Source organism: Oncorhynchus tshawytscha, linkage group LG09 (assembly GCF_018296145.1).
Source record: "Oncorhynchus tshawytscha isolate Ot180627B linkage group LG09, Otsh_v2.0, whole genome shotgun sequence".
NCBI classification, from domain to species: Eukaryota; Metazoa; Chordata; class Actinopteri; order Salmoniformes; family Salmonidae; genus Oncorhynchus; species Oncorhynchus tshawytscha.
The window spans coordinates 51,606,083-51,630,485 of NC_056437.1; the positions used below are offsets into that span (position 1 = coordinate 51,606,083).

The 24,403-nt window shown below is 41.3% G+C and overlaps 2 protein-coding genes across 5 annotated transcripts in view; one reads left to right on the plus strand and one right to left on the minus strand.

Moving 5' to 3' along the window:
• LOC112258101 (long-chain-fatty-acid--CoA ligase 6-like) overlaps positions 1–24,403 on the minus strand; it is a 77,222-nt gene that overhangs the window by 41,653 nt on the left and 11,166 nt on the right. The window contains exon 2 of one of the 4 annotated variants that reach the window (XM_042327039.1): positions 5,671–5,747. Coding sequence is in view for 1 of the 4 variants with exons in the window: in XM_024432219.2 (XP_024287987.2) it covers positions 2,738–2,783 (46 nt within the window). In the remaining 3 variants the exon portion in view is untranslated. Of the gene's footprint in view, positions 1–1,768; positions 2,125–2,737; positions 3,160–5,670; positions 5,748–24,403 lie in introns of those variants that run through there. The other 3 variants (XM_024432219.2, XM_042327040.1, XM_042327041.1) reach the window with 3 other exon arrangements.
• LOC112258102 (interferon regulatory factor 1-like) lies at positions 14,880–19,364 on the plus strand. The gene is made up of 8 exons (XM_024432221.2): positions 14,880–15,037; positions 16,416–16,507; positions 16,752–16,851; positions 17,023–17,234; positions 17,524–17,758; positions 17,888–17,922; positions 18,081–18,210; positions 18,682–19,364. Exons 2-8 carry the CDS (start codon positions 16,421–16,423, stop codon positions 18,819–18,821), a joined length of 939 nt encoding a protein of 312 aa, XP_024287989.1. The 5' UTR covers positions 14,880–15,037; positions 16,416–16,420; the 3' UTR covers positions 18,822–19,364.

A 24,403-nucleotide genomic window follows, 5' to 3' on the forward strand; every position in this document is an offset into this window, starting at 1 on the left:
ACTTAAATGTCACCAAGAAATGATTTGATATGGTGATTAAATGGGCTACATTTGACCTTTAAAGTGTTCATAGTGATGTAGAATACACACCCAAATGAGCCATGTGTGTCAGATCTATAAAGAAGTGAAACTATTCACAGAATTGTGTTACGAATGTGCCCAAAAGCTGTCCCATTCGCTCATTTCTGAAGGTGTTATGATCAAGAATTGCAATATTTCATCTTCAAGCATATGAAATGGATATATACACGTGAATAGTCATGGACGTCAGCGGATTGAAATGATATAAATGTTATCATATTAGCTGTTTTCCTAAAACTGAGGACGCATACATTACAATGAAATATTCTACAGGAACGCCAATGAGTTTTCGCTTGACGATGAAAACAGCAAACCATTCCACAGAGTTCATCTAAATGAAGATGTATTCTTACTATAGAGCCATAGCAGATTGGTCTGTTACTAGAATACTAAAAGTAATATAATTGGCCTGAAAAGGCCCAAAATGTGATTTTACGACAATATAATGGAATGTCAGGGGCAGGTTTATAGTCCTCATAATGAAAACCGCTACAAGGATAACATTGTATATCGTTTTTATCAGTCACATCAATGACTATTCACATGTAGATATCCATTTTACATGTTTGAAAGTGACATATTGCAATTACTGATCATAACATCTTCCAAAATCAGCAATTTGGACAGCTTGTGTTAACACAATTATATCTGGCACACCTGGCTCATTTGGATGTGTATTTTACATTACTATGAACATTTTAAAGATATTTTGGGGCATACTACAATTATATTTCATTCAGGTATGGTCATGCAAAATTGTCCAATAAGATCCCATTGAGTTGTTTGGCGGCCATATTGGAAAAAAAGTTTATGTAGGGTTAGTGCGTGTGTGTGTGTGTGTGTGTGTGTGTGCAATTTGGTGCCTCTATCATCCAATTACATGGAATTCTATGGCCAAGCTTCCAACATTCTCATTTCAATGGCACAATATGGGCTATTTAATCAACAGTTGTATCTGGAGCTTTTTATCATTTGAAAGGTAATTTCATGATCTTTCAGAACCACTTGCCAAACAAAGTTTCAAATGTGTCAGGGTTTCCTTTGTAAAGCAATTTGTACAGGTCATTCTGATATGTACCCTAGAGGTCAAAGGTCAGAGTTCTGTTGACCTGAACATTCCCGAAAATGTGTCTGATGGATAGCTGTGAATCTAAGCTTTCCGATGATATATTTATTAAAGGGTATAACTGAGCAATAACTTGTTGTATATTGACATTGTTTGTCAAAGGGTAAAATCCCTATGGGGAAAATTAATAGGATGGAGGGATGAAAGAAAGAGTGATAACACGGAGAAAGCTGCTATTGCACATTTTCCAACTCTAGGGACATAGACCTTCAAAAAAGTTACTACAAGACATCGTCGCCCTAAGTGAGCACAATAGACCAAATCCGGGGGGGTTGGCTCATGGCCTATGTTTAGTAGCCTACCTCAGATGTTAAAACAATGCATTACGCATGACGATGACTTTTGACAGCGCACAATGGCTGTAAAGCAAATGTTGACAACACAACAGTTTAATGGGCCCTAGGCTACTGTATCTTTTGCAGTCGAGGTTACAATAGATCAAACATGCTGATATGTGGAATATGTGCCTAATGTTGATTAATATAAAACGTGTTTTAAATTGTCACGTTTTCCCCCACACCCCTGACTGGCGGAATAAAATAGTGTTTTACAGAGCCTTACCCAAGAAACTGCTAATACGCTCGAGCTGGCTGCAGTGATTCAGGACCCCTCACCCCTGGACAGCTCCTACCAATCAGACATGCCCTCTTCAGCGCGTGAAATCGCACGTCACACTACCCACTATGGCGTGGGTAGATTCTGAAGACAATCCATCCGCAACCACTATGCCACGTTGCTATATAGGCAATTGTTTAGCAAAATGTACATTTTTGTTGATCTAGCTAGCTACGTGTTATCCGGCTGTCTGAGAATAGCCTACATTTACGCTGATATATGTTAGCAGCTGTCACCGAGCCATTGGCAAGCGATATACAGTTGCTAAATGGTTGAGAGATTAGCTTTTTCATTTACGTGTTTCCGGTTTAGGCATATACCCAACAGTATCTTGCACGACCTTAATAACCTGCAGACACGAATTTCTCACACTGAAGCCGGTCATGTGGAATAATTTAGCATACAAATACCGGAAATGTAAATAACTCGCTGAAACACAAAACATATATATGTTCAGAAAAAAACTGTATCGACCCAGTTGTCCTATACACATTGGTTAATGCATTATGTTGCACTATGCGCTTTCCGAAGCTATGCCATATGCCTGTAATTACAAGGCCCGTTTAGAATAAAGTCGTTATTCCGTGAAAATGTCTCAACAACTGGTTATTATTATAAGTTACATCAAATAGGTTATGCTATAATTGTGCACTAACTGTCAGGCCGTCAGATACGCACATAAAGATAACCTTTCCCAGCTCATTCCGTGTAGGCCGGACGCGAATAAATGTATCCTGAAAATGTATCATCCAGGCCGCCGCTATAGGCTATTCTAAATATGGAAGCGGCACCTGTAAAAAAAAAAAAACGCATCCTATTCTATATGAATTCTAAATCAATAACATGTCTCACAATTTCAGAGAGGCTGCGCCCATACAATACATGGCACTTGCTATTCTAAGGTATGAAACTCACCTAATATTATCCAGACAGACCCAGAGACCAGAACGAAGGAAAGCATGTCTTTCTCATTGAGTTTGCGGTCGCAGCACACAGCCCGGTGCAAGAGCCTAAAACTGCAGCATCGACTGCAGTAACTCGCCGACAATCTGGGAGATTATAACAATCACGGAGTAATAGCCTACTAGTCTATTTACTGCTAGCCAGTCAATTCAGATTGAAACGTCCAACCGGTTACAATCTAGGCTATACCTATTTGCATTGGAGTACATACATAGCTATAGGTGCGCACGAGATAGAAATAAATGCATCCTCAAATATGAACGAATATAGCCTACCATCCCTCCTGGACTATGTATTTTATTTCACCTCTAGGTAGACTATAGGCTTCCCTGCGCTTCCCTGCGCAGCGGCATACCGACTGAAATGAAAGCGTTTCACCGACGTCGCAAGTGAGATGCGCGGAGAGCAAGGTTACGCAGAGATAACTGTACTGGGTGACGTGCACTATTAGGATACAGCGATATTATACTGTCTCGATGTATTTTTCTTTTGTTTTTGATTCTATACAGACAAATACATTCCAATTACCAACATGCATAGATGCTGGGTATAAATGAGTTAACAGATCAAACGTATGTTGGATAATGGTACAGGATTAGGTTAGATTTGTGGATTCGTACACGCATTTAAATAACGTTGATAATGCATGATGTTCGATCATAGTTCTATGTAGTCTCTGTCCTGTCAGATAATAGCTCTATATACCGGCATTTTATTATCAGGGAATGCACAGTTGAAGTCGGAAGTTTACATGCACCTTAGCCAAATACATTTAAACTCAGTTTTTCCACAATTCCCGACATTCAATCATCCAAGTAAAAATTCCCTTTCTTAGATCAGTTAGGATCACCACTTTATTTTAAGAATGTGAAATGTCAGAATAGTAGTAGAGAGAATTATTTATTTCAGCTTGTATTTCTTTCATCACATTGCCAGTGGGCCAGAAGTTTACATACACTCAATTAGTATTTGGTAGCATTGCCTTTAAATTGTCTAACTTGGGTCAAAAGTTTTGGGTAGCCTTCCACAAGCTTCCCACAATAAGTTGGGTGAATTTTGGCCCAATCCTCCTGAAAGAGCTGGTTTAACTGAGTCAGGTTTGTTGGCCTCATTGCTCACACACACCTTTTCAGTTCTGTCCACAAATTTTCTATGGAATTGAAGTCAGGGCTTTGTGATGGCCACTCCAATACCTTGACTTTGTTGTCCTTAAGCCATTTTGCCACAACTTTGGAAGTATGCTTGTGGTCATTGTCCATTTGGAAGACCCATTAGCAACCAAGCTTTAACTTCCTGACTAATGTCTTGAGATGTTGCTTCAATATATCCAGATCATTTTCCTACCTCATGATGCCATCTGTTTTGTGAAGTGCACCAGTCCCTCCTGCAGCAAAGCACTCCCACAACATGATGCTGCCACCCCGATGCGTCATGGTTGGGATGGTGTTCTTTGGCTTGAAAGCATCCCCCTTTTTCCTCCAAACATAACGATGGTCATTATGGCCAAACAGTTCTATTTTTGTTTCACCAAAAATAGAACTTTCTCCAAAAAGTACAATCTTTGTACCCATGTGGAGTTGCAAACCATAGTCTGGCTTTTTTACGACGGTTTCGGAGCAGTGGCTTCTTCCTTGCTGAGTGGCCTTTCAGGTTATGTCGATATAGGACTCGTTTTACTGTGGATATATATACTTTTGTACCTGTTTCCTCCAGCATCTTCACAAGGTCCTTTGCTGTTGTTCTGGGATTGATTTGCACTTTCACACCAAAGTACGTTAATCTCTAGGAGACAGAATGCGTCTCATTCCTGAGCAGTATGACGGCTGCATGGTCCCATGGTGTTTATACTTGCATACTATTGTTTGTACAGATGAATGTGGTACCTTCAGGCGTTTGGAAATTGCTCACAAAGATGAACCAGACTTGTGTCTACAATTTTTTCTGAGGTTTTGGCTGATTTCTTTTGATTTTCCCATGATGTCAAGCAAAGAGACACTGAGTTTGAAGGTAGGCACTGAAATACATCCAGAGGTACACCTCCAATTGACTCAAATACTGTCAATTAGCCTATCAGAAACTTCTAAAGCCTTTCTGGAATTTTCCAAGCTGTTTAAAGGCACACAGTCAATTTACTGAATGTAAACTTCTGACCCACTGGACTTGTGATACAGTGAATTATAAGTGAAATAATCTGTCTGTAAACAACTGTTGGAAAAATTACTTGTCATTCATAAAGTAGATGTCCTAACCGACTTGCCAAAACTATAGTTTGTTAACAAGAAATGTGTGGAGTGGTTGAAAAATGAGTTTTAATGACTCCAACCTAAGTGTATGGAAACTTCCAACTTCAACTGTATATCGTAAACCTACAGTATATAGGCTATGCGATACAGTGGATTCTAGAGTTGGGTTTAGTACATTTCAGTGGATCTCAATGGGGAATGTTTGTGTCCTGCTGATTCAAATTTTCCCAAGAGGGAGATGGGTTGGAGATACACTCCTCACGTGACATGACACATCACCTTGAAAATGGCTCCCTCCTAAGCAAGCATTCCTGCTGCTGCAACCATAATATTTGCATGATAATTTAAAAGGATATACAGAGATCATTTTATATTTCTGGTTTGTCATGCATACAGTATATCATATTGCACCTTAAATGTCAAGCCTAGTGTAGCATATTTTATGCAACTGTTAATCTGGAGTCTGGACACATCTTGATTAGCCCTAGCCTACATATGTCCCCTTTGTATTTTTTTCTGAAACATTTTGAGCAGCCTAAAACACTTCCTGGAGGCAGTCTCCTGAGGGAGCCAGGGAGGGGAGGAGTGCATGAAAAATTAGGCCTAATTGTGTTATTGTGGTGCCTGCATCACGTGACTGACCTTATCAAGTGGGTCATTGTCAGGACCTCCCATCTGTCACTTCCTGTCCTGCCACCAGTCACATCTTCCTCCTCCTGCTGCAGAAAAGACAAACATGGCCACATTAAACATGTTAAACAGAGGCAGGCAGTCAGGGGCGTATTCATTACGTCGATTCTGTTGCGAAATGTTTCTTAAAGTGAAGCAAACGTAACTAAACGGGGAGGGATCTACCTGAATTTGTCCAATAAAAACTCTTGTTTTGCAACTGTTTGGCTAATGATTACACCCCAGATCACACAGGTGGATACTGATTGCATCCCAAATGGCACCCTATTCCCTTTATAGTGCACTACTCTCCATATGGCTGGTATACAGTAATGCACTATATAGGGAATTTGGGATGCACCCACAGACTGAGGAGAGAATTCAGGGAGGTCATGCAAGAGTTGCAAGAGAAAAAAACCTACTGATGGACAACAGGGATTTCATTGCATGATTGCAATGCCCCTTGCATAGATGTTAGGGTACACAACACACACATGGAATTAAGTGATAACAGAGTGAAAGGGATATTTCCTTCAAAAGATGACATGTGTCTTGTACTACAAAGACAGCATGCCTTTTTCCCCCCAAAGCTTGTTCTGTCCATGTGATTTCAAAGCTCCACCCATAAAACATCTTCCCATACACTATTCCTCTTCCTTCTCCCCCATCCCCCATGTCCATAAAGAATGTCAGGTTATCTATTGCATCTTCAGGCCTGCCTATCTCACCGCTCAACATGTATATGGAGAGTGATGTGACCATGGTGGAGAGTTGAGGGAGAGAGAGGAAAAGGAGGAAGTGGAGAACTGTTGCAGAGCAGCTGTTAAAGGGGGGCAGGGCCGCCACCATGAATTATCAGCAGTGGCTTTGATTTGATCCAAAGTCACAGAGCTGTCAAAGCAGATTTGTATTTATTTAACCTTTATTTTATCAGGGAGTCATACTGAGACCAAGGTCTCTTTTACATATGAGCCCTGAATGACAGAAATGACAGAAAATACACACATCAAAATATAAAAACAAAATGCAAGTAGAAAGAACAACACGGTCATAAAAAAACAAACACATTCATCAGTAAAAGGTCCTCGTTCAGCCTTCTGAATTGCCCTAGAGGCACCAACATATCAAATGTTGTTCCACAAATAAGATGCAAGACTTACCTTACTTCGTGGAGACCAAAAACATTTCCAGAGTTAACCATCCTTGAGACCGGGTGTGGTCTAAAGTTTAGTAAAGATGTTAGGTACAGTGGGACTTTGTGTAAAAGGACTTAATAAATGAAAACATTAGCACTGTATCAACCTACGTGACATCAGAGAGGGACAACCCACTTTCTGACAGAGAATGCAGTGACGATACAAGAATGGTCTCCTGCAATAAAGCACAGTGCGCAGTGATAAACTACATCTAACGGCTTTAATGAAGTGGCAGCTGCATTCATATCGATGATGTCGCCACAGTCTAGGACCAATAGGAATGTCAACTGAATAATCTGTCCTTAAGCTGTTCTTGTCTATTAATGTTCTGTCTTATGTCATGTTCCATGTTCTGTGTGGACCCCAGGAAGAGTAGCTGCTGCTTGGGGATCCTAATAAAATACCAAATCTGCTTTCTACTATTTAACGAGAGGCAGGACCTATTTCTATAGAAGAAGCACATTTTTATTCTCACCTTTACGAACTCATCAATATGCTTTTTTAAAATACAGCTTTTCATCTATCTAGATACCCAGATATTTGTAAGCAGGGACATGATCAATATGGACACCAGCCAAAGTACATACGTTTAAATCATCAGAGTTATTTTTATGCACTCTAGTGAACAGCATATACTTAGTTGTACCTGCATTCAATACTAATTTCAGGCCAATACAGTTTTTCTGCTATGCTATGAAGGCAGACTGCTGTTCAGATAGAGCCTGGTCAACCAGCGGGATAATTGTCAGGCTTGCTCCCGCTTCCCCTCTCTCGTGCTTGAGGACGCCAGGCTGCTCATCATTATACACACCTGTCACCATCATTACGCGCATAAGCACTCATTGGACTCACCTGGACTTCTTCACTTTGTTTGACCTTCCCCTATATATCTGACTGTTCCTCAGGTGGTTCCCCGTGTCAGCATTATTGTTATCATATCATTTTGTTCCCCCCGTCCAGATGCTGTTCTTGTTTTGTGTGATGGCCGTTTTCCATTAAATGTTCACTCCATGTACTTGCATCTCGTCTCCAGCGTCGGTCCTTACAGAATGCTGACACCATTATTTGAAGCATCAGTGAGTTCTTGTTTTTTTGTTTTTGGTGGTGACGTTGTGTCCGGGTGCTGCCGCGGATGGAACCGGCTGTGCCTCAGCTGGCTCATCGGGCTTCCACGCCACAGCCAGCTCATCAGGCTCCCATCCCACGTCATGCCTCAGCCGGCCCATCAGGCTCCCATGCTTCAGCCGGCTCGTCAGGCTCCCACGCCTCAACGGGATCATTAGGCTTTCATGCCTTAGCCGGATCATCAGGCTCCCATGCTTCAGCCGTCTCATCAGGCTCTCACGTCTCAGCCAGCTCGTTGGCTCCCATTCCTCAGCCGGCTCGTCGAGCTTCAACGCCTCAGCTAGCTAGTCCAGCGCCATGCCTCGGCCCGCCAGGCTCGCCCAGCTGGGACGCCAGGTGGCACCCCTAGAGGGGGGGGGGGGTACTGTCATGCCTGATCCCGCTTCCCCTCTCTGGTACTCAAGGGAGCCAGGCTGGCCATCATTACGCACACCTGTCACCATCTTTACACGCACCAGAGCTCATTGGACTTACCTGGACTCCTTCACTTTGCTGATTGCCCCTCTAAATCTGTCTGTTCCTGAGTTGGTTCCCCGTGTCAGCATTATTGCCATCATATCGTTTCGTTCCCCCCGTCCAGACGCTATTCTTGTTTTGTATGATGTCTGTTTTCCATTAAATGTTCACTCCCTGTACTTGCTTCTCGTCTCCAGCGCCAGTCCTTACCGTAATAGAATACACAACAGTACCATCAGCATACAAGTGCAGGTTAGTTTTTTTTTTACAGACAAGTCGATATTGTTGATGTAAAAAGCACAGGACCCAGAATCGACCTCTGCGGGACACCTTTCATAATATCCAGGAAACCTGATTTAACACCATCAGCAGATACACATCGAGTTATATCTGTCAAGTAATTTTTAAATCAGTTACAGCCCGGTCTAAGCCAATTGAGGAAAGCCTCTGAATTAGAGGTCAGTCAGATCAACAGTATTGAATCAGTATTGAATCGTGATCAACAGTATTGAATGTCAAGGACAGGATAATGAAAGGGTATGCCTTTTACTATACAGTTAATCAAATAATTTATAACTAGGGATGCAGCAGACATAGTGCCTGGTCTAAAATCTGACTGATGTACATTTAGAATACATTTCAAAGATAAGAAAGATCTTAGCTGAGAATTGATTAAGGATTGTAATATTTTAGCCAGACGAGAAAGTTTAGAAATAGGATGATAATTATTTAGGTCAGAAGAGTCACCACCTTTGTCAAGGGAGAGTACATGGGCAGATTTCCAAACCTTAGGGATAGTACCAGATATAATCGTCAGGTTAAAATATGGGTTAATGATTCAGCAATCAGGGGGGCAGAGAGCTGCAGCAAAAATGGATCAAGCATATCAGTCCCAGTGGATTTATTTTTTACATCAATCTTAAGCAAGGCATCTTGCACATCACAGACGTCAATTATTGAAATTAAATGTTAATAGAAGTTGACGTTGAGTCAGCTCGAGGCTGGCAGAGGAAATATCAGTCGATTGACTGACCAGGGTCAATTAAACCACAGTTTCTCGCAAATAAAAAGCCTCCCGGGAGTCAGAGATATACAGTGGGGAGAACAAGTATTTGATACACTGCTGATTTTGCAGGTTTTCCTACTTACAGAGCATGTAGAGGTCTCTAATTGTTATCATAGGTACACTTCAACGGTGAGAGACGGAATCTAAAGCAAAAATACAGAAAATCACATTGTATGATTTTTAAGTAATCAATTTGCATTTGATTGCATGACATAAGTATTTGATCACCTACCAAACAGTAAGAATTCCGGCTCTCACAGACCTGTTAGTTTTAAGGTAAGCAAACCCTCGGCCCAGATGTTCGTCCGCCGCTGTCGTCATACCTGGAAGAGAGCCCGGTTGGCTCTTCTCAAGACCACCTCCAGGTATCGACGACAGGCGGACCGCCACCGGACCCCGGCTCCCCGTTCTCGCCTGTCCACTCGGCATCTGCCCCTCCGGGTAGAGTCCCGCAAACTGTCCCCCTGTTTTATCGTCCCTTTCCCATCTCAAAGATCCTTAGGGCTAAGGATCTTATTCGGTTCATCTTCTGTTGACCCGTACCCTCTGCATACATCCCACTTTTCACGTGTCTAAGATTAAACTGGTGTCTCACAGCCCTTTGTCTCCTGTTTCCTGACCCCGAGCCTGCCTGCCGTCCTGTACCTGCTTGATTCTGACCCGATCATGAACCTCTGTCTGCCCTCGACTTGCCCTTTTCCTGCCCTGTGTTTATAAAAACATCATCTGTGAATGGTACTATCTGCCTCCCGTGTCTGCATCTGGCTCATATCCTGAGTTGTGATATAATGAAATCAATGAATGAGGAGTTACCAGGGTTTTTCATATTTAGCTATGTGGGTTTTGAGATCAGTTGAGTTAGTTTAAAATCAATGCATACACTCTTAAATTGATTTGAGGCCAATGATAGCCAATCCAGATTCAAATCCCCTAAAATGACCAACTCCGAGGACAGAAAAGGTGTTAAACACTTGGAATTAGCACCAATAACATCCATCATGGCAGCAGGGGGTAGGTAAATCCCAGCAATAAATACATGTGTATTCTGGTTTATGGACACATTTACAACCAAGAGCTAACATTTATCGGGTACTCAAAAATGCAAAGATTTGGATGCCGTCAAAAGTTTGGAAACACCTACTCATTGTCACGTTCTGACCTTTATTTCCTTTGTTTTGTATTTATTTAGTATGGTCAGGGCGTGAGTTGGGTGGGCAGTCTATGTTTGTTTTTCTAGGTTTTGGGTATTTCTATGTTTCGGCCTAGTATGGTTCTCAATCAGAGGCAGGTGTCATTAGTTGTCTCTGATTGAGAATCATACTTAGGTAGCCTGGGTTTCACTGTGTGTTTGTGGGTGATTGTTCCTGTCTCTGTGTTTGCACCAGATAGGACTGTTTAGGTTTTCGCACATTTATTGTTTTGTTAGTTATTTCATGTCTAGTTCCTTTATTAAAGAACATGAATAACCACCACGCTGCATTTTGGTCCGCTTCTCCTTCACCACAGGAAAACCCTTACACTCATTCAAGGGATTTTCTTAATTTTTATATTTTCTACATTGTAGAATAATAGTGAAGACATCAAAACTATGAAATAACACATAAGGAATCATGTAGTAACCAAACAAGTGTTAAACAAACCGATATATACTTGAGATTCTTCAAAGTAGCCACTCTTTGGCTTGATGACAGATTTGCACACTCATGGCATTCTCTCAACCAGCTTCATGAGGTAGTCACTTTAGAATGCATTTCAATTAACAGCTGTGACTTGTTAAAAGTTATTTTGTGGAGTGTCTTTCCTTCTTAAATGTGTTTGAACCAATCAGTTGTGTTGTAACAAGGTAGGGGTTGTAATGTATACAGAAAATAGCCCTATTTACCACAGCATTCTGCAGTGATAAGCCATCCCAACTGGTTTGAGCTAAGTGGGACTATCATTTGTTTTTCAACAGGACAATGACCCAAAACACACCTCCAGGCTGTGTAAGGGCTATTTGACCAAGGAGCGTGATGGAGTGCTGCATCAGATGACCTGGCCTCCACAATCATCCCACTTCAACCCAATTGAGCTGGTTTGGGATGCTATGACTGCAGAGTGAAGAAAAAGCAGCCAGCAAATGGTCAGCATATGTGGGAGCTCCTTCAAGACTGCTGGGAAAGCATTCCAGATGAAGCTAGTTGAGAGAATGCCAAGAGTGTGCAAAGCTGTCATCAAGGCAAAAGGTGGCTACTTTGAAGAATAAAAAATATATTTTGATTTGTTTAACACTTTTGTGTTATTTCATAGTTTTCATGTCTTCACTAATACTATACAATGTAGAAAAGAGTAAAAATAAAGAAAACCCTTGAATGAGTAGGTGTGTCAAAACGTTTGACTGGTACTGCATACGGCCACTACACCCCCTTTCTGTAATCTGTCACATCTAAATACATTATAATAATTTACTTCAACGTCTTTATCAGATACATAACCCTTTAACCATGTTTCTGAAAGAACCAGAATGTCAGGACACGAGTCCTGTATCCAAACATCAATTGTGTCCATTTTGAAACAATAGTTTGCGCATGCAGGTGCATTAGCCTAAGCCCCCAGCTCAGTCCCATAAGAGCTAACAGGCATAGGGTTATCTGCAGCTATTTGTTGAGTGAACTGGGACTTTGCCAAGGTCCCTGGTCAACCACATGAGAGCAGAGCAGACTGAACACTTTACAGACCTCCCTCAAGTCGCTGGATGCAGTGGCTAGAGCGGGAACTGGGAGAGCAGTGTTGGCAGATTTCAGTCCACCCTGATGAAGCACCTGCCAAATGAGTGGAGCTGCTGCAGGGGATCAGAGTGGCTGCCAATGCTTCATTCTGGGTGTGCCCAGGAGGCCTTGGTGTAGCTCTTGTTGCATGGTTGGGTCTGCCATAGTGTGCAGGAGTGTCCCAGGCCTGTCCTGGTGATGGGAGTAGGGAGGCTAACCAAAACTAACCAGCAACATCGTTTAAGGTGGGGACTGCCTCTTTGCACAGGTATACATTGTTTTAAAGACAGTTCAGGCTGAAGATGGGATGGTGGGCCAGGAGTAGATTTGGGCATATCACACCGTCTGAGACAGGCTGGCATTGACCCTCTGGATGGTGTCAGGGTGGACATCTCTGGAGCAGGGTAGATATTACTTCTTTTTTTTGTCCTCCACTGAAGACAGCCAGACAGGCAGGACAGACAGGGACAATACAGTATATGTACTCACTCTAGTAGTATGACCTCTGTAGGAAGAGCTTTAGATGCCCATTTGAGGGAATTTCTCCTTGCAAACAGACTATTCATTATTCTCAGTTCCTTCATCTCCAAAGCATGGCATGGAGGCTACTTTTTCCTCATCAGTTTAACATTCAGACATGTATTATATTATACATCTGATCTGTTCAGACATGTCATGTGAGTTTTTGGTTTATAAAGACCCAGGGGCGTCAGTGTAGATTTCTGATACATATTCTGTGACTGATTTAAAAGTCAGTCACTTTAAAAAAACAAATTTTTTGAAGCATTTAAGTAATCAAAATAAGCACACAAAGAACAAAAAAGCTTCATAATTCATAAAGGTCATGTTAACTGACTGATGTTATTTCATAGAACAAAAAAATATAAGCCTGTGTTGACCTCAGACCATAAATTCGGTGTTTATTACCAAACCTCTACTCTTTCCCCATTAATTTCCCCCATTGGAATGGCTGAAGGAACCAGAGGTGTTCATTTCCGGTTTTTCGGACTACAAGCTGGCGAGCTCTATAGACATACTGGACGCTTCGCAAGGCCTTTAAATGAATCAACCAAAAATTGTATTAATGCATTATATGCCCATGCCCTCAAAAGAGTTGCAATTAAAGACGTGAAGAAGTTTGCTGTCTATATTTCCTCTTCAGACAGATTTGTGGTGAGTTGCAATTTGAGAAGTAGTGAAATGAAAGCACTATACAAATGCAAGGGATGCCTTACAAAGCATCCAGGTTGGGATTTAGCAACCATGTAAAACATATTGAAGTACTAGGCTACCCATTGCATGTGAGAAGCCTCCTGGATAAGATATACCAAATAGTTAATTATACACACATTGAGTTGGTGGTAATCCAAATTATTTGTGTAAAGGGCAAATAATATTGACCACCATTAAAAGAGAGATATCCTTTTTTTCTATTGGGAAAACCCTGGGCTTTTTGAACGGAGCAAAAACTCCGCAGCAGGAAAATACCCTGCTTTTCCTCATTGGACTGGGACACACCCACACACTGTATTACACAACTCCCCCGCGCGCTCCGAGCTCAAACACAACAGTCATTTTATGGAAAAAGATGGGTGACGTTTTCCTGGCAGATTTTTGGACGTTTTCCAGCTTGACGAAGGGTTTCCTGGCGGATTAACCTCTGCACTGTAAATCAGAACACTGTTAAATACGCGTTTCTGTATTTATGCAATATGAGACCATTGAGATTAAAGCAGATCACTCCAATTCCTTATAATAAAGTGCATGGCAGTTTCATGCTGTTAACATTCGAACTTTGGCGATTCTTGAATAGTAATACATAACATGATTGCTTAACTTTGTAGCATTTGGCAATTGGTATAAGTGCTTTCTTTTGTAAACAAGCAGCTCGTGTCAGCAGTGATTTACATGAAGTCTGACTAGAGTCTGTGGCACCCTGTAACAACTGAACAAGTCAACACTTCCCCTGTCGGTGCTTTTAATACCTACACCATTTCCTGGAAAAGCGCGACTTCTCAGTTCGATTGCGATTTATTTAAAAGGGCTTGATTATGCCTGGGCTTTTGATGCTTGGCGGGACATAATTGCACCAATAATAGAATAGAAATACAACCCACTGGTTGTATTTGGCATAGTTATGCAATTACATCATGGAATCGTTTTCTCTAATATAATTAAATTAATTTATAGGAATATGTGTGGGAGGATTACTTAACTGATAAGATAGCCTGTTTACTATGCATCATCTCTATATATTCTATAAACACAAGTTAAATTAATAAACTATCAATAGTCATGCAGAATTTAACATTTTCACTGAAAACAATAAGAAATAAAAAAGCCTAGATATTGTAAATTATACTTCGTTATACTGCTACGATCAACATGCATAGCTACTTTATTGGGTCTGTTCACGCCTTATCATGACTATCATAGCTTCGCTCACAACGGCATGATTTCTCGGAAATCAGGTTGCCTGTAGTTTGAGCGCGCCGTCCTTGTTGTGACATTCGGCGCAGATGCGGACTGCTGCCAAAACCGTATGCATGCTACTAAGTGGGGAAGTCCCAGCATCTCTGTATAAAAACCATTGTTCCTTCAGCAGAGTGTACACACTGTCAATGAAGACCAGAGTGGATATTACAAGGAATAACAGAGGAACAACTTCTCGCTCCATCTTTACAAAAGAGAATACCTGCTTTTAGGCTACATTTCTAATCAATCTGATTAAGCGACATCATATTGCAGCTGTAAGTGATTTTATTTTATTTTTGCATGCACTACTAGGCCACATATAAACTGTGTTCATAGCTCTCTTTGTACATATTTATAGACAATATAGTTTGTATTTATAGTAGGCCTGTAGGCATAAAAAAAAAATAGGGACTCGCATTTGTTTTTACGTGTGTGCAGCAGCGTGCATCTTGTCATTGGGCATAGTCCACATATTTTGACAGATAATATTACACTGACACGAACGCGCCTTGAAGCAAAGGGTTGTGGCGGTACGGTCAATCTGTTGGTGAATTAACCTAGCCGAAGTAATGCAAGTAGCTAATACAACATTGCAGTAGTATATTATGACTTTTCAAGAGTTCTAGTTAAAATATAAATAATTGCACGTTTTAAGTAGGTCTAGGTGTAACACTGTTTGTAACGTATCTAGGCACTGTAATGCATTGGTTTAAATCCGTTCGCTTGCTCAATGCACGATCAGAGTGTACATGTTATTTGTTGAATATGTCCATCGTGTTCTTTTTAAGCACTTCTAAAGAACCTGCTCCATTTAACCTGGGATGCACTAGATATAACCAAACTCTTTATCTGCTTGAATAAGACAACGAAAAATACTTTTAAAGACGTTCAATGTAGTCCTATTAAATGCACACGACAGAAATACTAGTACTGCTTTCTTTCACTGATTTGGATAGTCCAGTAATTTGACAGTCGTTGACAATGGTCATGGCTACATAACACTTCCTGGTCATGACGAGACTAGGCATCCGATAGTGGGCGCTAGAGCTGCATATCGTCTAGAATTGATGTGCATTCCCGATACTACACTCGTGCTTCTCCTGGACCGGCTCGTACTTAAAGCATCCTCCATTCAGACTGTAAAGGCACAATTCCCCTCCTTAACTATCTTTAATGGCGAACTCCCGAAAAATATGTGTACTGTCTTAATAAAATCATAAAACACAATTTGCCACCACCATTTTCGTATTTTCGGGCAATTTAGGATGTTGTACACCGTTCGCTGAACGCGTTGTTCAACATCCTAAATTGTTCGAAAGCACGAAATGTTAATGGAAAATTGTGTTTTAAGACAGTACACATATTTTCTGGCAGCTCGCCATTAATGATAGCTACGGAAAGAAATGATGCCTTTGCAGCCTGAATGGAGGATGCTTTATGTATGAGCTGGTCCAAGGGGGATAGGAGTGTTTACTGGGAATGCACATTAATCTCAGACTATAGTCTGCCAAGGCTAGGTCATGAGCTTCACTGGACTAAACATCTGCACTAAACTGAGAAGGGTAGTGGGAGGGCCTGAGTAACATGCTTGTACATCTACCTCACATTCCATGTGGCTAAAACTCAGCTAATCTATTCTCCTTGCTCTCCCAGGAACCATGCCTGTGTCTAGGATGAGAATGAGACCTTGGTTGGAGGAAAAGATTGAGTCCAACACCATCAGTGGATTGGTGTGGGTGGACAAGGTAAGACTCATCAGACTCATCTAATGCATTTTTATGTACAAAGGAAACAAATACTCCCTGAAACATTGCAGTGGCGGACACTCATTGTAAGAAGAGAACTTAGTCCAGACATTGACAGCTCCAAGCATATTAAGCACTATTACCCATGAGAAGGACTACTCAAAACCAAGCATGTAGAGGAGAAGCTGAGGTGACAGATAGGAGGTGCTCATTTGAAACCCATTGCTTTGTGGTTTTTGTCCAGGACAATAAGATTTTCTCCATCCCATGGAAGCATGCTGCACGTCATGGATGGGACTTGAACAAGGACGCATGTCTGTTCAAGCAATGGGCCATGCACACAGGTGAGCAAATAACACATACCTAGACTACCTACTATAGCCCCTCTCATAATAAAATGTCATTTCACCTAGATGCACCATATGCTCTGCGCAATATGCACTTCAGCACCGTAAGGTTTTTCAATATACTTACTGCATCGTAATAACAATGATGTCACTTGTCTGTGGATGCAGGGAAATTCATACAAGGCGAGACTACACCGGACCCTAAGACATGGAAGGCTAATTTCCGCTGTGCAATGAACTCCCTTCCTGACATAGAGGAAGTGAAAGACAAAAGCATCAACAGAGGGAGTGGAGCGGTGCGTGTCTACAAGATGAAGAACGTCCACTCCAAGCCAAATAACAAGAGGTCAAAAGCAAACACTGTAAAGAAAAATAACAAGGTAAGGTTATATTCCTTTTTTTAACTGCAACCCGCTTTAGAATCCCTTCAACCCACTTTAGAATCCCTTCAACCCACTTTAGAATCCCTTCAACCCACTTTAGAATCCCTTCAACCCACTTTAGAACCCCTTCAACCCACTTTAGAATCCCTATCATCATTGTAGTAATGTATTCCCTCTGCTATTTTAAAGACCTGTGCATGTCTATTTCGGCTGGCTGTATCCAAGCCAGTGTCAACAGAGATGAACATTATAATCTTACTTCATGTTTTGCTATTGTCTCTTCTAGGGGTCACAGATCAAGACAGATGGAATGGCGTACAGCGAAACCATTTGCCCAGAGGACCTCAATACCAACACACACCCGCAGGAGGACAGTATGACACAGGAAAGCATAGTAGACAGCACAGACAACCTAGATGATTTCACATTTGCTCCAGAGTGTTCCACCAGTGTGGAAATAGGCCCAGACAGCACCAACAACTTCTACACATCTTTCCAAGTGTCACCAGACCACCCCACAGGTAAGATTAACCTTGCTAGATGCTTGGGTTTGACTAAACTCTTTGTGTTTGAGTTTGAGCTGTGTGGGCTGCGAATGTAATTGAGGTTTGCACAATGCTCATGCCAATTGCCCTTCTTCAACTTTACAGACTATGAAGACAGTCACCAAGAAACCCTTATGGAGGTAAGTTTGTCTCTACCACTACAAGTTCAGTGTGCTTTTTTAATTATCAGGAATAATCCATGTTTGCCAGATATTCTGTATTGAATATTAGAAATTCTAACACAGTTAAACCTAACAAAAATTCAACCAGGCTCATCACCTGTGTTCTGCTCATTTAGATAACACAGCATTGGGAGCAAGGCAGTGTAAACGACAAGGGGTTCCTGAGCAATGAAGTAGACACCTCAGAGTCCTTCGACACTGCAGAGTCTTACCACAGTCCAGAGAGCCAATGGAGTGATAACTCAGGTAAATAAATTATGCTAGATGGAATCAGGCTGTTAATTATTCTGTAGTATTCAACGGCAGGATTTCGTCCTGTCTCCATGCATTGTCTTAGTAAAACATTTGTTAGTCAAAATGAAAGACTACAAACAGGAAAATGAATAGGAAAACTCTGGATTCTGTAGGCCATTGTAAACATATTTGTTAAACAAATCTGTCACATGTAAAACACTGAGACGATTGAGGACAGTGCTTCAATCAATAATGTTTCCTTCTCATGTGCATAAGGTGTGAAACATGATAATGTATATATGGTAAATAGATGGCAGACATAGAAGTGAATGATTTGACCAGAGCCTAAGCTTCAGTTTTTACCATTGCATCAAAAATCATCTAACAAGGCCGCTGTCAATATTGCATAAGACAAAGTCTGTACCATCTTTCAGCTGTGATTCTCTTGCATCACTGACCTCCTTTGTTTTGTTCGTCTGACAGGGGCGGAAATAGAGCTGCGGCTGTACACAGAACTCATCTCAGGACTACCGATCATTGACGACATCCACCCTTACACCGACTACTGGTCACTGAACAACAACACATCCAGTTATCCCCAACAGATCACATGCCCACTCTGAGGCCCGCTCTCTCAGACCCTGAACAGAAGCAAAAGACTTCATTCCTGACTTTTTCTTGAAGTCATGACCTCAAGCTACACCATCTTTGGCATTTGACGAATGCTGCTCTGTGACAGTTGGAGGATCTCTAAAACCTTTGGTAGCATTTTTGAAAGGAAGTTTGTCTGGTACTCTCTACTGTGTTTCCACTCTTTGTTAAATCGTGCTTATAGCTGTATTGTACTCAGTATGAATAGCTCATTTACAAGATCCACAGTTGATATGATGGCACCTAGCCCGTTGCCAAAACATCACATCAACTCTCCGCTTGGATGAGCAACATCAGGTTTTTCTGTTTCACTGTGACAAAATGTTCCGTTATTTACACACTATATGGTATACAGCAGTATATTCCCGGACGATAATCATTCATAACAAACTATTTTGAGAAAATGTCTGTTCATTTGGTGAAAGGTGTTAAAGATGTCATTTTGTGTATATTTGTATATATATTTTATATCATTGTTTTTTTTGTTTGTACAAATTAAATTAAATGCCAACCTATTGTGAGTTGTGTGTATACTGTATAGTTCATATATTGTATCCTATACTTAATATCTAAAAATATTTATATCTGACATGACATACTTTTAGAGAGGTTTTGATGAGGGGAGAACAGCCTATATAACCGGATGAGTTAGCTATCTAAGACATGGGGAGCTGACAATGTCCAATGCATCACTGCGCAACAGGCAACAGCCTGATGCAAGTCTATAGTAACATTGTAAATTACAATGTAATAATTGTAGAATAACACTTTATTGGAAACAGATTGGTTTTGAAGGGAGTCTTATTGCCATTCTTCAAAGTGGCAGGGCTTTTAACAGAGCATAAAAGTTTTTTTTTTAATGGTGAAGGGGATTTAACACAGCATTGTGTGTAAATCACATGATTATTCCCAGCTGTTTTTCAACTACACTACTATATAAATTAGAGAGGAATTACTTTCTCAGACTCAAGCATATAAAACACTGTTGAATATGTCAGGTTTGTAAACGTTTCTCGGAAACGGGTCAAACTACTTTTGCAACTGCTTTCCACAGAAGCTATAAGGGCACAGAAGCTATAAGGGCACAGAAGCTATAAGGGCACAGGGCGAGACCCAGATGCAGACACTGGAGGCAGATGGTTAGAGTCTCTGATATTTATTGTAATCCAAGGGGCAGGCAAGAGAATGGTCGTGGACAGGCAAAAGATCATAACAAGGTCAGAGTCCAGGAGGTACAGAGTGGCAGGCAGGTTCAAGGTCAGGGCAGGCAGTATGTCAGGCGGGTGGGTTCAGAGTCAAGGCAGGCAAGCAGATAAACAGGTGGGTGGAGACAATCCATGTTTTATAATTGTTCTAATTTCCTATTTCGGTAGATTGTTAAATCATCGCAGTGTACTTAATACAAGGTATACATTTTATTGTCCATTGTATTATACAGTCGTGGCCAAAAGTTTTGTGAATGACACAAATATTAATATCCACAAAGTTTGCTGCTTCAGTGTCTTTAGATATTTTTGTCAGATGTTACTGTGGAATACTGAAGTATAATTATAAGCATTTCATAAGTGTTTATTGACAATTATATGAAGTTGATGCAAGGAGTCAATATTTGCAGTGTTGACCCTTCTTTTTCAAGACCGTTGCAATCTGCCTTAGCATGCTGTCAATGAACTTCTGGGCCACATCCTGACTGATGGCTGGCCATTCTTGCATAATCAATGCTTGGAGTTTGTCAGAATTTGTGGGTTTTTGTTTGTCCACCCGCCTCTTGAGGATTGACCACAATTTCTCAATGGGATTAAGGTTTGGGGAGTTTCCTGGTCATGGACCCAAAATATCAATGTTTTTTTCTTCCCCGAGCCTCTTAGTTATCACTTTTGCCTTATGGCAAGGTGCTCCATCATGCTGGAAAAGGCATTGTTCATCACCAAACTGTTCCTGGATGGTTGGGAGAAATTTATTTCGGAGGATGTGTTGGTACCATTCTTTATTCATGGCTGTGTTCTTAAGTAAAATTGTGAGTGAGCCCACTCCCTTGGCTGAGAAGCAACCCCACACATGAATGGTCTCAGGATGCTTTACTGTTGGTATGACACAGCACTGATGGTAGCCCTCCCCTTGTCTTCTCCGGACAAGCTTTTTTCCAGATGCCCCAAACAATCGGAAAGGGGATTCATCAGAGAACATGACTTTACCCCAGTCCTCAGCAATCAAATCACTGTACCTTTTGCAGAATATCAGTCTGTCCCTGATGTTTTTCCTGGAGAGAAGTGGCTTCTTTGCTGCCCTTCTTGACACCAGGCTATCCTGCAAAAGTCTTCGCCTCACTGTGCGTGCAAATGCACTCACACCTGCCTGCTGCCATTCCTGAGCAAGCTCTGTACTGGTGGTGCCCCGATCCAACAGCTGAATCAACTTTAGGAGACGGTCCTGGCGGTTGCTGGACTTTCTTGGGCGCCCTGAAGCCTTCTTCACAACAATTGAACCGCTCTCCTTGAAGTTCTTGATGATCCGATAAATGGCTGATTTAGGTGCAATCTTACTGGCAGCAATATCCTTGCCTGTGAAGCCCTTTTTGTGCAAAGCAATGATGACGGCACGTGTTTCCTTACAGGTAACCATGTTGACAGAGGAAGAACAATGATTCCAAGCACCATCCTCCTTTTGAAGCTTCCAGTCTGTTATTCGAACTCAATCAGCATGACAGAGTGATCTCCAGCCTTGTCCTCGTCAACACTCACACCTGTGTTAACGAGAGAATCAGCTGGTACTTTTGTGGCAGTGCTGAAATGCAGTGGAAATGTTTTTGGGGGGATTCAGTTAAATTTGCATGGCAAAAAGGGACTTTGCAATTCATTGCAATTCATCTGATCACTCTTCATAACATTCTGGAGTATATGCAAATTGCCATCATACAAACTGACACAGCAGACTTTGTGAAAATTAATATTTGTGTCATTCTCAAAACTTTTGGCCACGACTGTATTGAACCATCTTGTTCTACATTCTAAAACTGGAGCTGAAAGAACTGTGCTGAATTTGAGCTAGTCTAGAAATACAGAATCATAATAATATTTAGATATAGAGTATAGTTGTTTAAACATTTCATTTTTTATTCAAATACTTGTGCAATAATGCTAATGGAGTTTGAGATATTTTCCTCATAAGTAGTGACCTGTCCAGAATACTTGACAAGGATGGAATTGGTACAGAGAAATCACCACACTTTCTCCAGGCAACTGTTAGCACGGCAACAGGAGCCTTATCCATACATCAAATCAAATCAACTGTTCACATGCTTCCTGGACAACAGGTGTAGACTAACAGTGAAATGCTTACTTACCGGTCCTTTTCCAACAATGTAGAGCTAAAGATAAGGTCCCAAAAAATCTAAATAAATGAAATAGTGACACAAGAATAAAACAAGGAGTAGAAAATAACATGGTTATATACAGGGAGTACCAGTACAGTAATTATATACAGTGCATTCGGAAAGTATTCAGATCCCTTGACTTAATCCACATTTTGTTACGTTATAGCCTTATTCTAAAATGTTAAATAGTTTTTTCCCCTCATCAATCTACACACAATACCCCATAATGTAAAAGAAAAAAAATGTTTTTTAGAATTCTTTGCTAATGTATATACAAAAATAATTTAAAAAACTGAAATATTACATTTACATAAGTATTCAGACCCTTTACTCAGTACTTGTTGAAGCACATTTGGCAGCATTTACAGCCTCGAGTCTTCTTGGGTATGAGGCAACAAGCTTGGCACACCTGTATTTGGGGAGTTTCTCCCATTCTTCTCTGCAAATCCTCTCAAGCTCTGTCAGGTTGGATTAGGAGCATTGCTGCAGATCTATCTTCATGTCTCTCTAGAGATGTTCGATTGGGTTCAATTCTGGGTGTCTGGCTGGACCACAAGGATATTCAAAGACTTTTCCCGAAGCCACTCCTGCGTTGTCTTGGCTGTGTGCTTAGGGTCATTGTCCTGTTGGAAGGTGAACCTTCACCTCAGTCTGGCGTCCTGAGCGCTCTGGAGCAGGTTTTCATTAAGGGTATCTCTGTACTTTGCTCCATTCATCTTTGCCTCAATCCCGACTAGTCTCCCAGTCCCTGCAGCTGAAAAACATACCAAAAGCATGGTGCTAGGTTTCCTCCAGACATGATGCTTGGCATTCATGCCAAAGAGTTCAATCTTGGTTTCATTAGACCAGAGAATCTGGTTTTCTCACGGGCTGTCATCTGTATTTTACTGAGGAGTGGCTTCAGCCTGGCCACTCTACCATAAAGGCCTGATTGGTGGAGTGCTGCAGAGATGGTTGTCATTCTGGAAGGTTCTCCCATCTCCACCGAGGAACTCTGGAGCTCTGTCAGAGTGACCATCGGGTTCTTGGTTACATCCCTCACCAAGGCCCTTCTCCCCCGATTGCTCAGTTTGGCCGGGCGGCCAGCTCTAGGAAGAGTCTTGGTGGTTCCAAACTGCTTCCATTTAAGAATGATGAAGGCAACTGTGTTCTTGGGGACCTTCAAGGCTGCAGAAATGTTTTGGTACCCTTCCCCAAATCTGTGCCTTGACGCCATCCTGTCGCAGAGCTCTATGGACAAATTCTTCGACCTCATGGATTAGTTTTTGCTCTGACATGCACTGTCAACTGTGGGACCTTATATAGACAGGTGTGTGCCTTTCCAAATAATACCCAACCAATTGAATTTATCACAGGTGGAGTCCTATCAAGTTCTAGAAACATCAATGGATGGATGATCAATGGAAACAGGATGCAGCTGAGCTCAATTTTGAGTCTCATAGCAAAGGGTTTTTCTAAAAACCTGTTTTCACTTTGTCATTGTGGGGGATTGTGTGTACAATAATGAGGAACATGTTTAATTGAATCCATTATAGAATAAGGCTGCAACATAACAAAATGTGGAAAAAGGTCAAGGGATCTGAATACTTTCTGAATGCACTGTATGTTAAAGCAGCTTTACATAGACAGGATCACAGTATTGTTTTCAATAATTAAATTAGCAATTTCAAAAATTGGTTTCTCCATTGAATCCTATGGGAAATATTGATATCAAATTCTATGCATTTTTGTTAAAACGGCTGTCCATACATGCAGTGGAGTTGGTGTTAGAGGTATCAAAACTATACTTTTACAGTTTTTTTCACAGTCCATACGGTTTCCCTTCATAACGTCATAATTTGACCTGACTTATACTTATAAATGGGGCCCTGAGTTTTTCCTGGTCATTTGAGTTTATTATATGGCTTCAAGCTCCATGCATGTTCAGCTGCTTCTCAATAAGTTGGGTCTTAGTTTCTAAATGTTCATGTGGCTTAGCTGATTCATGTCGGAAACATTCTCCCTAACTTGTCATTTTCTCGGGTACTGTACTCTGGGGCGGCAGGTAGCCAAGTGGTTAAAGCATTGGACTAGTCACTGAAAGGTTGCAAGATCGAGTCCCTGAGCTGACAAGGTAAACATCGGTTCTGTCCCTGAATAAGGCAGTTAATCCACTGTTCCTAGGCCGTCATTGAAAATAAG

Bases quoted from the DNA above. Each gene is read 5' to 3' on its own strand.
- LOC112258102 (XM_024432221.2), top strand. From the start codon at position 16,421: ATGCCTGTGTCTAGGATGAGAATGAGACCTTGGTTGGAGGAAAAGATT. The intron at 16,852-17,022 runs GTGAGCAAATAA...CTGTGGATGCAG, and splicing joins GCAATGGGCCATGCACACAG to GGAAATTCATACAAGGCGAG. The intron at 17,759-17,887 runs GTAAGATTAACC...TCAACTTTACAG, and splicing joins GTCACCAGACCACCCCACAG to ACTATGAAGACAGTCACCAA.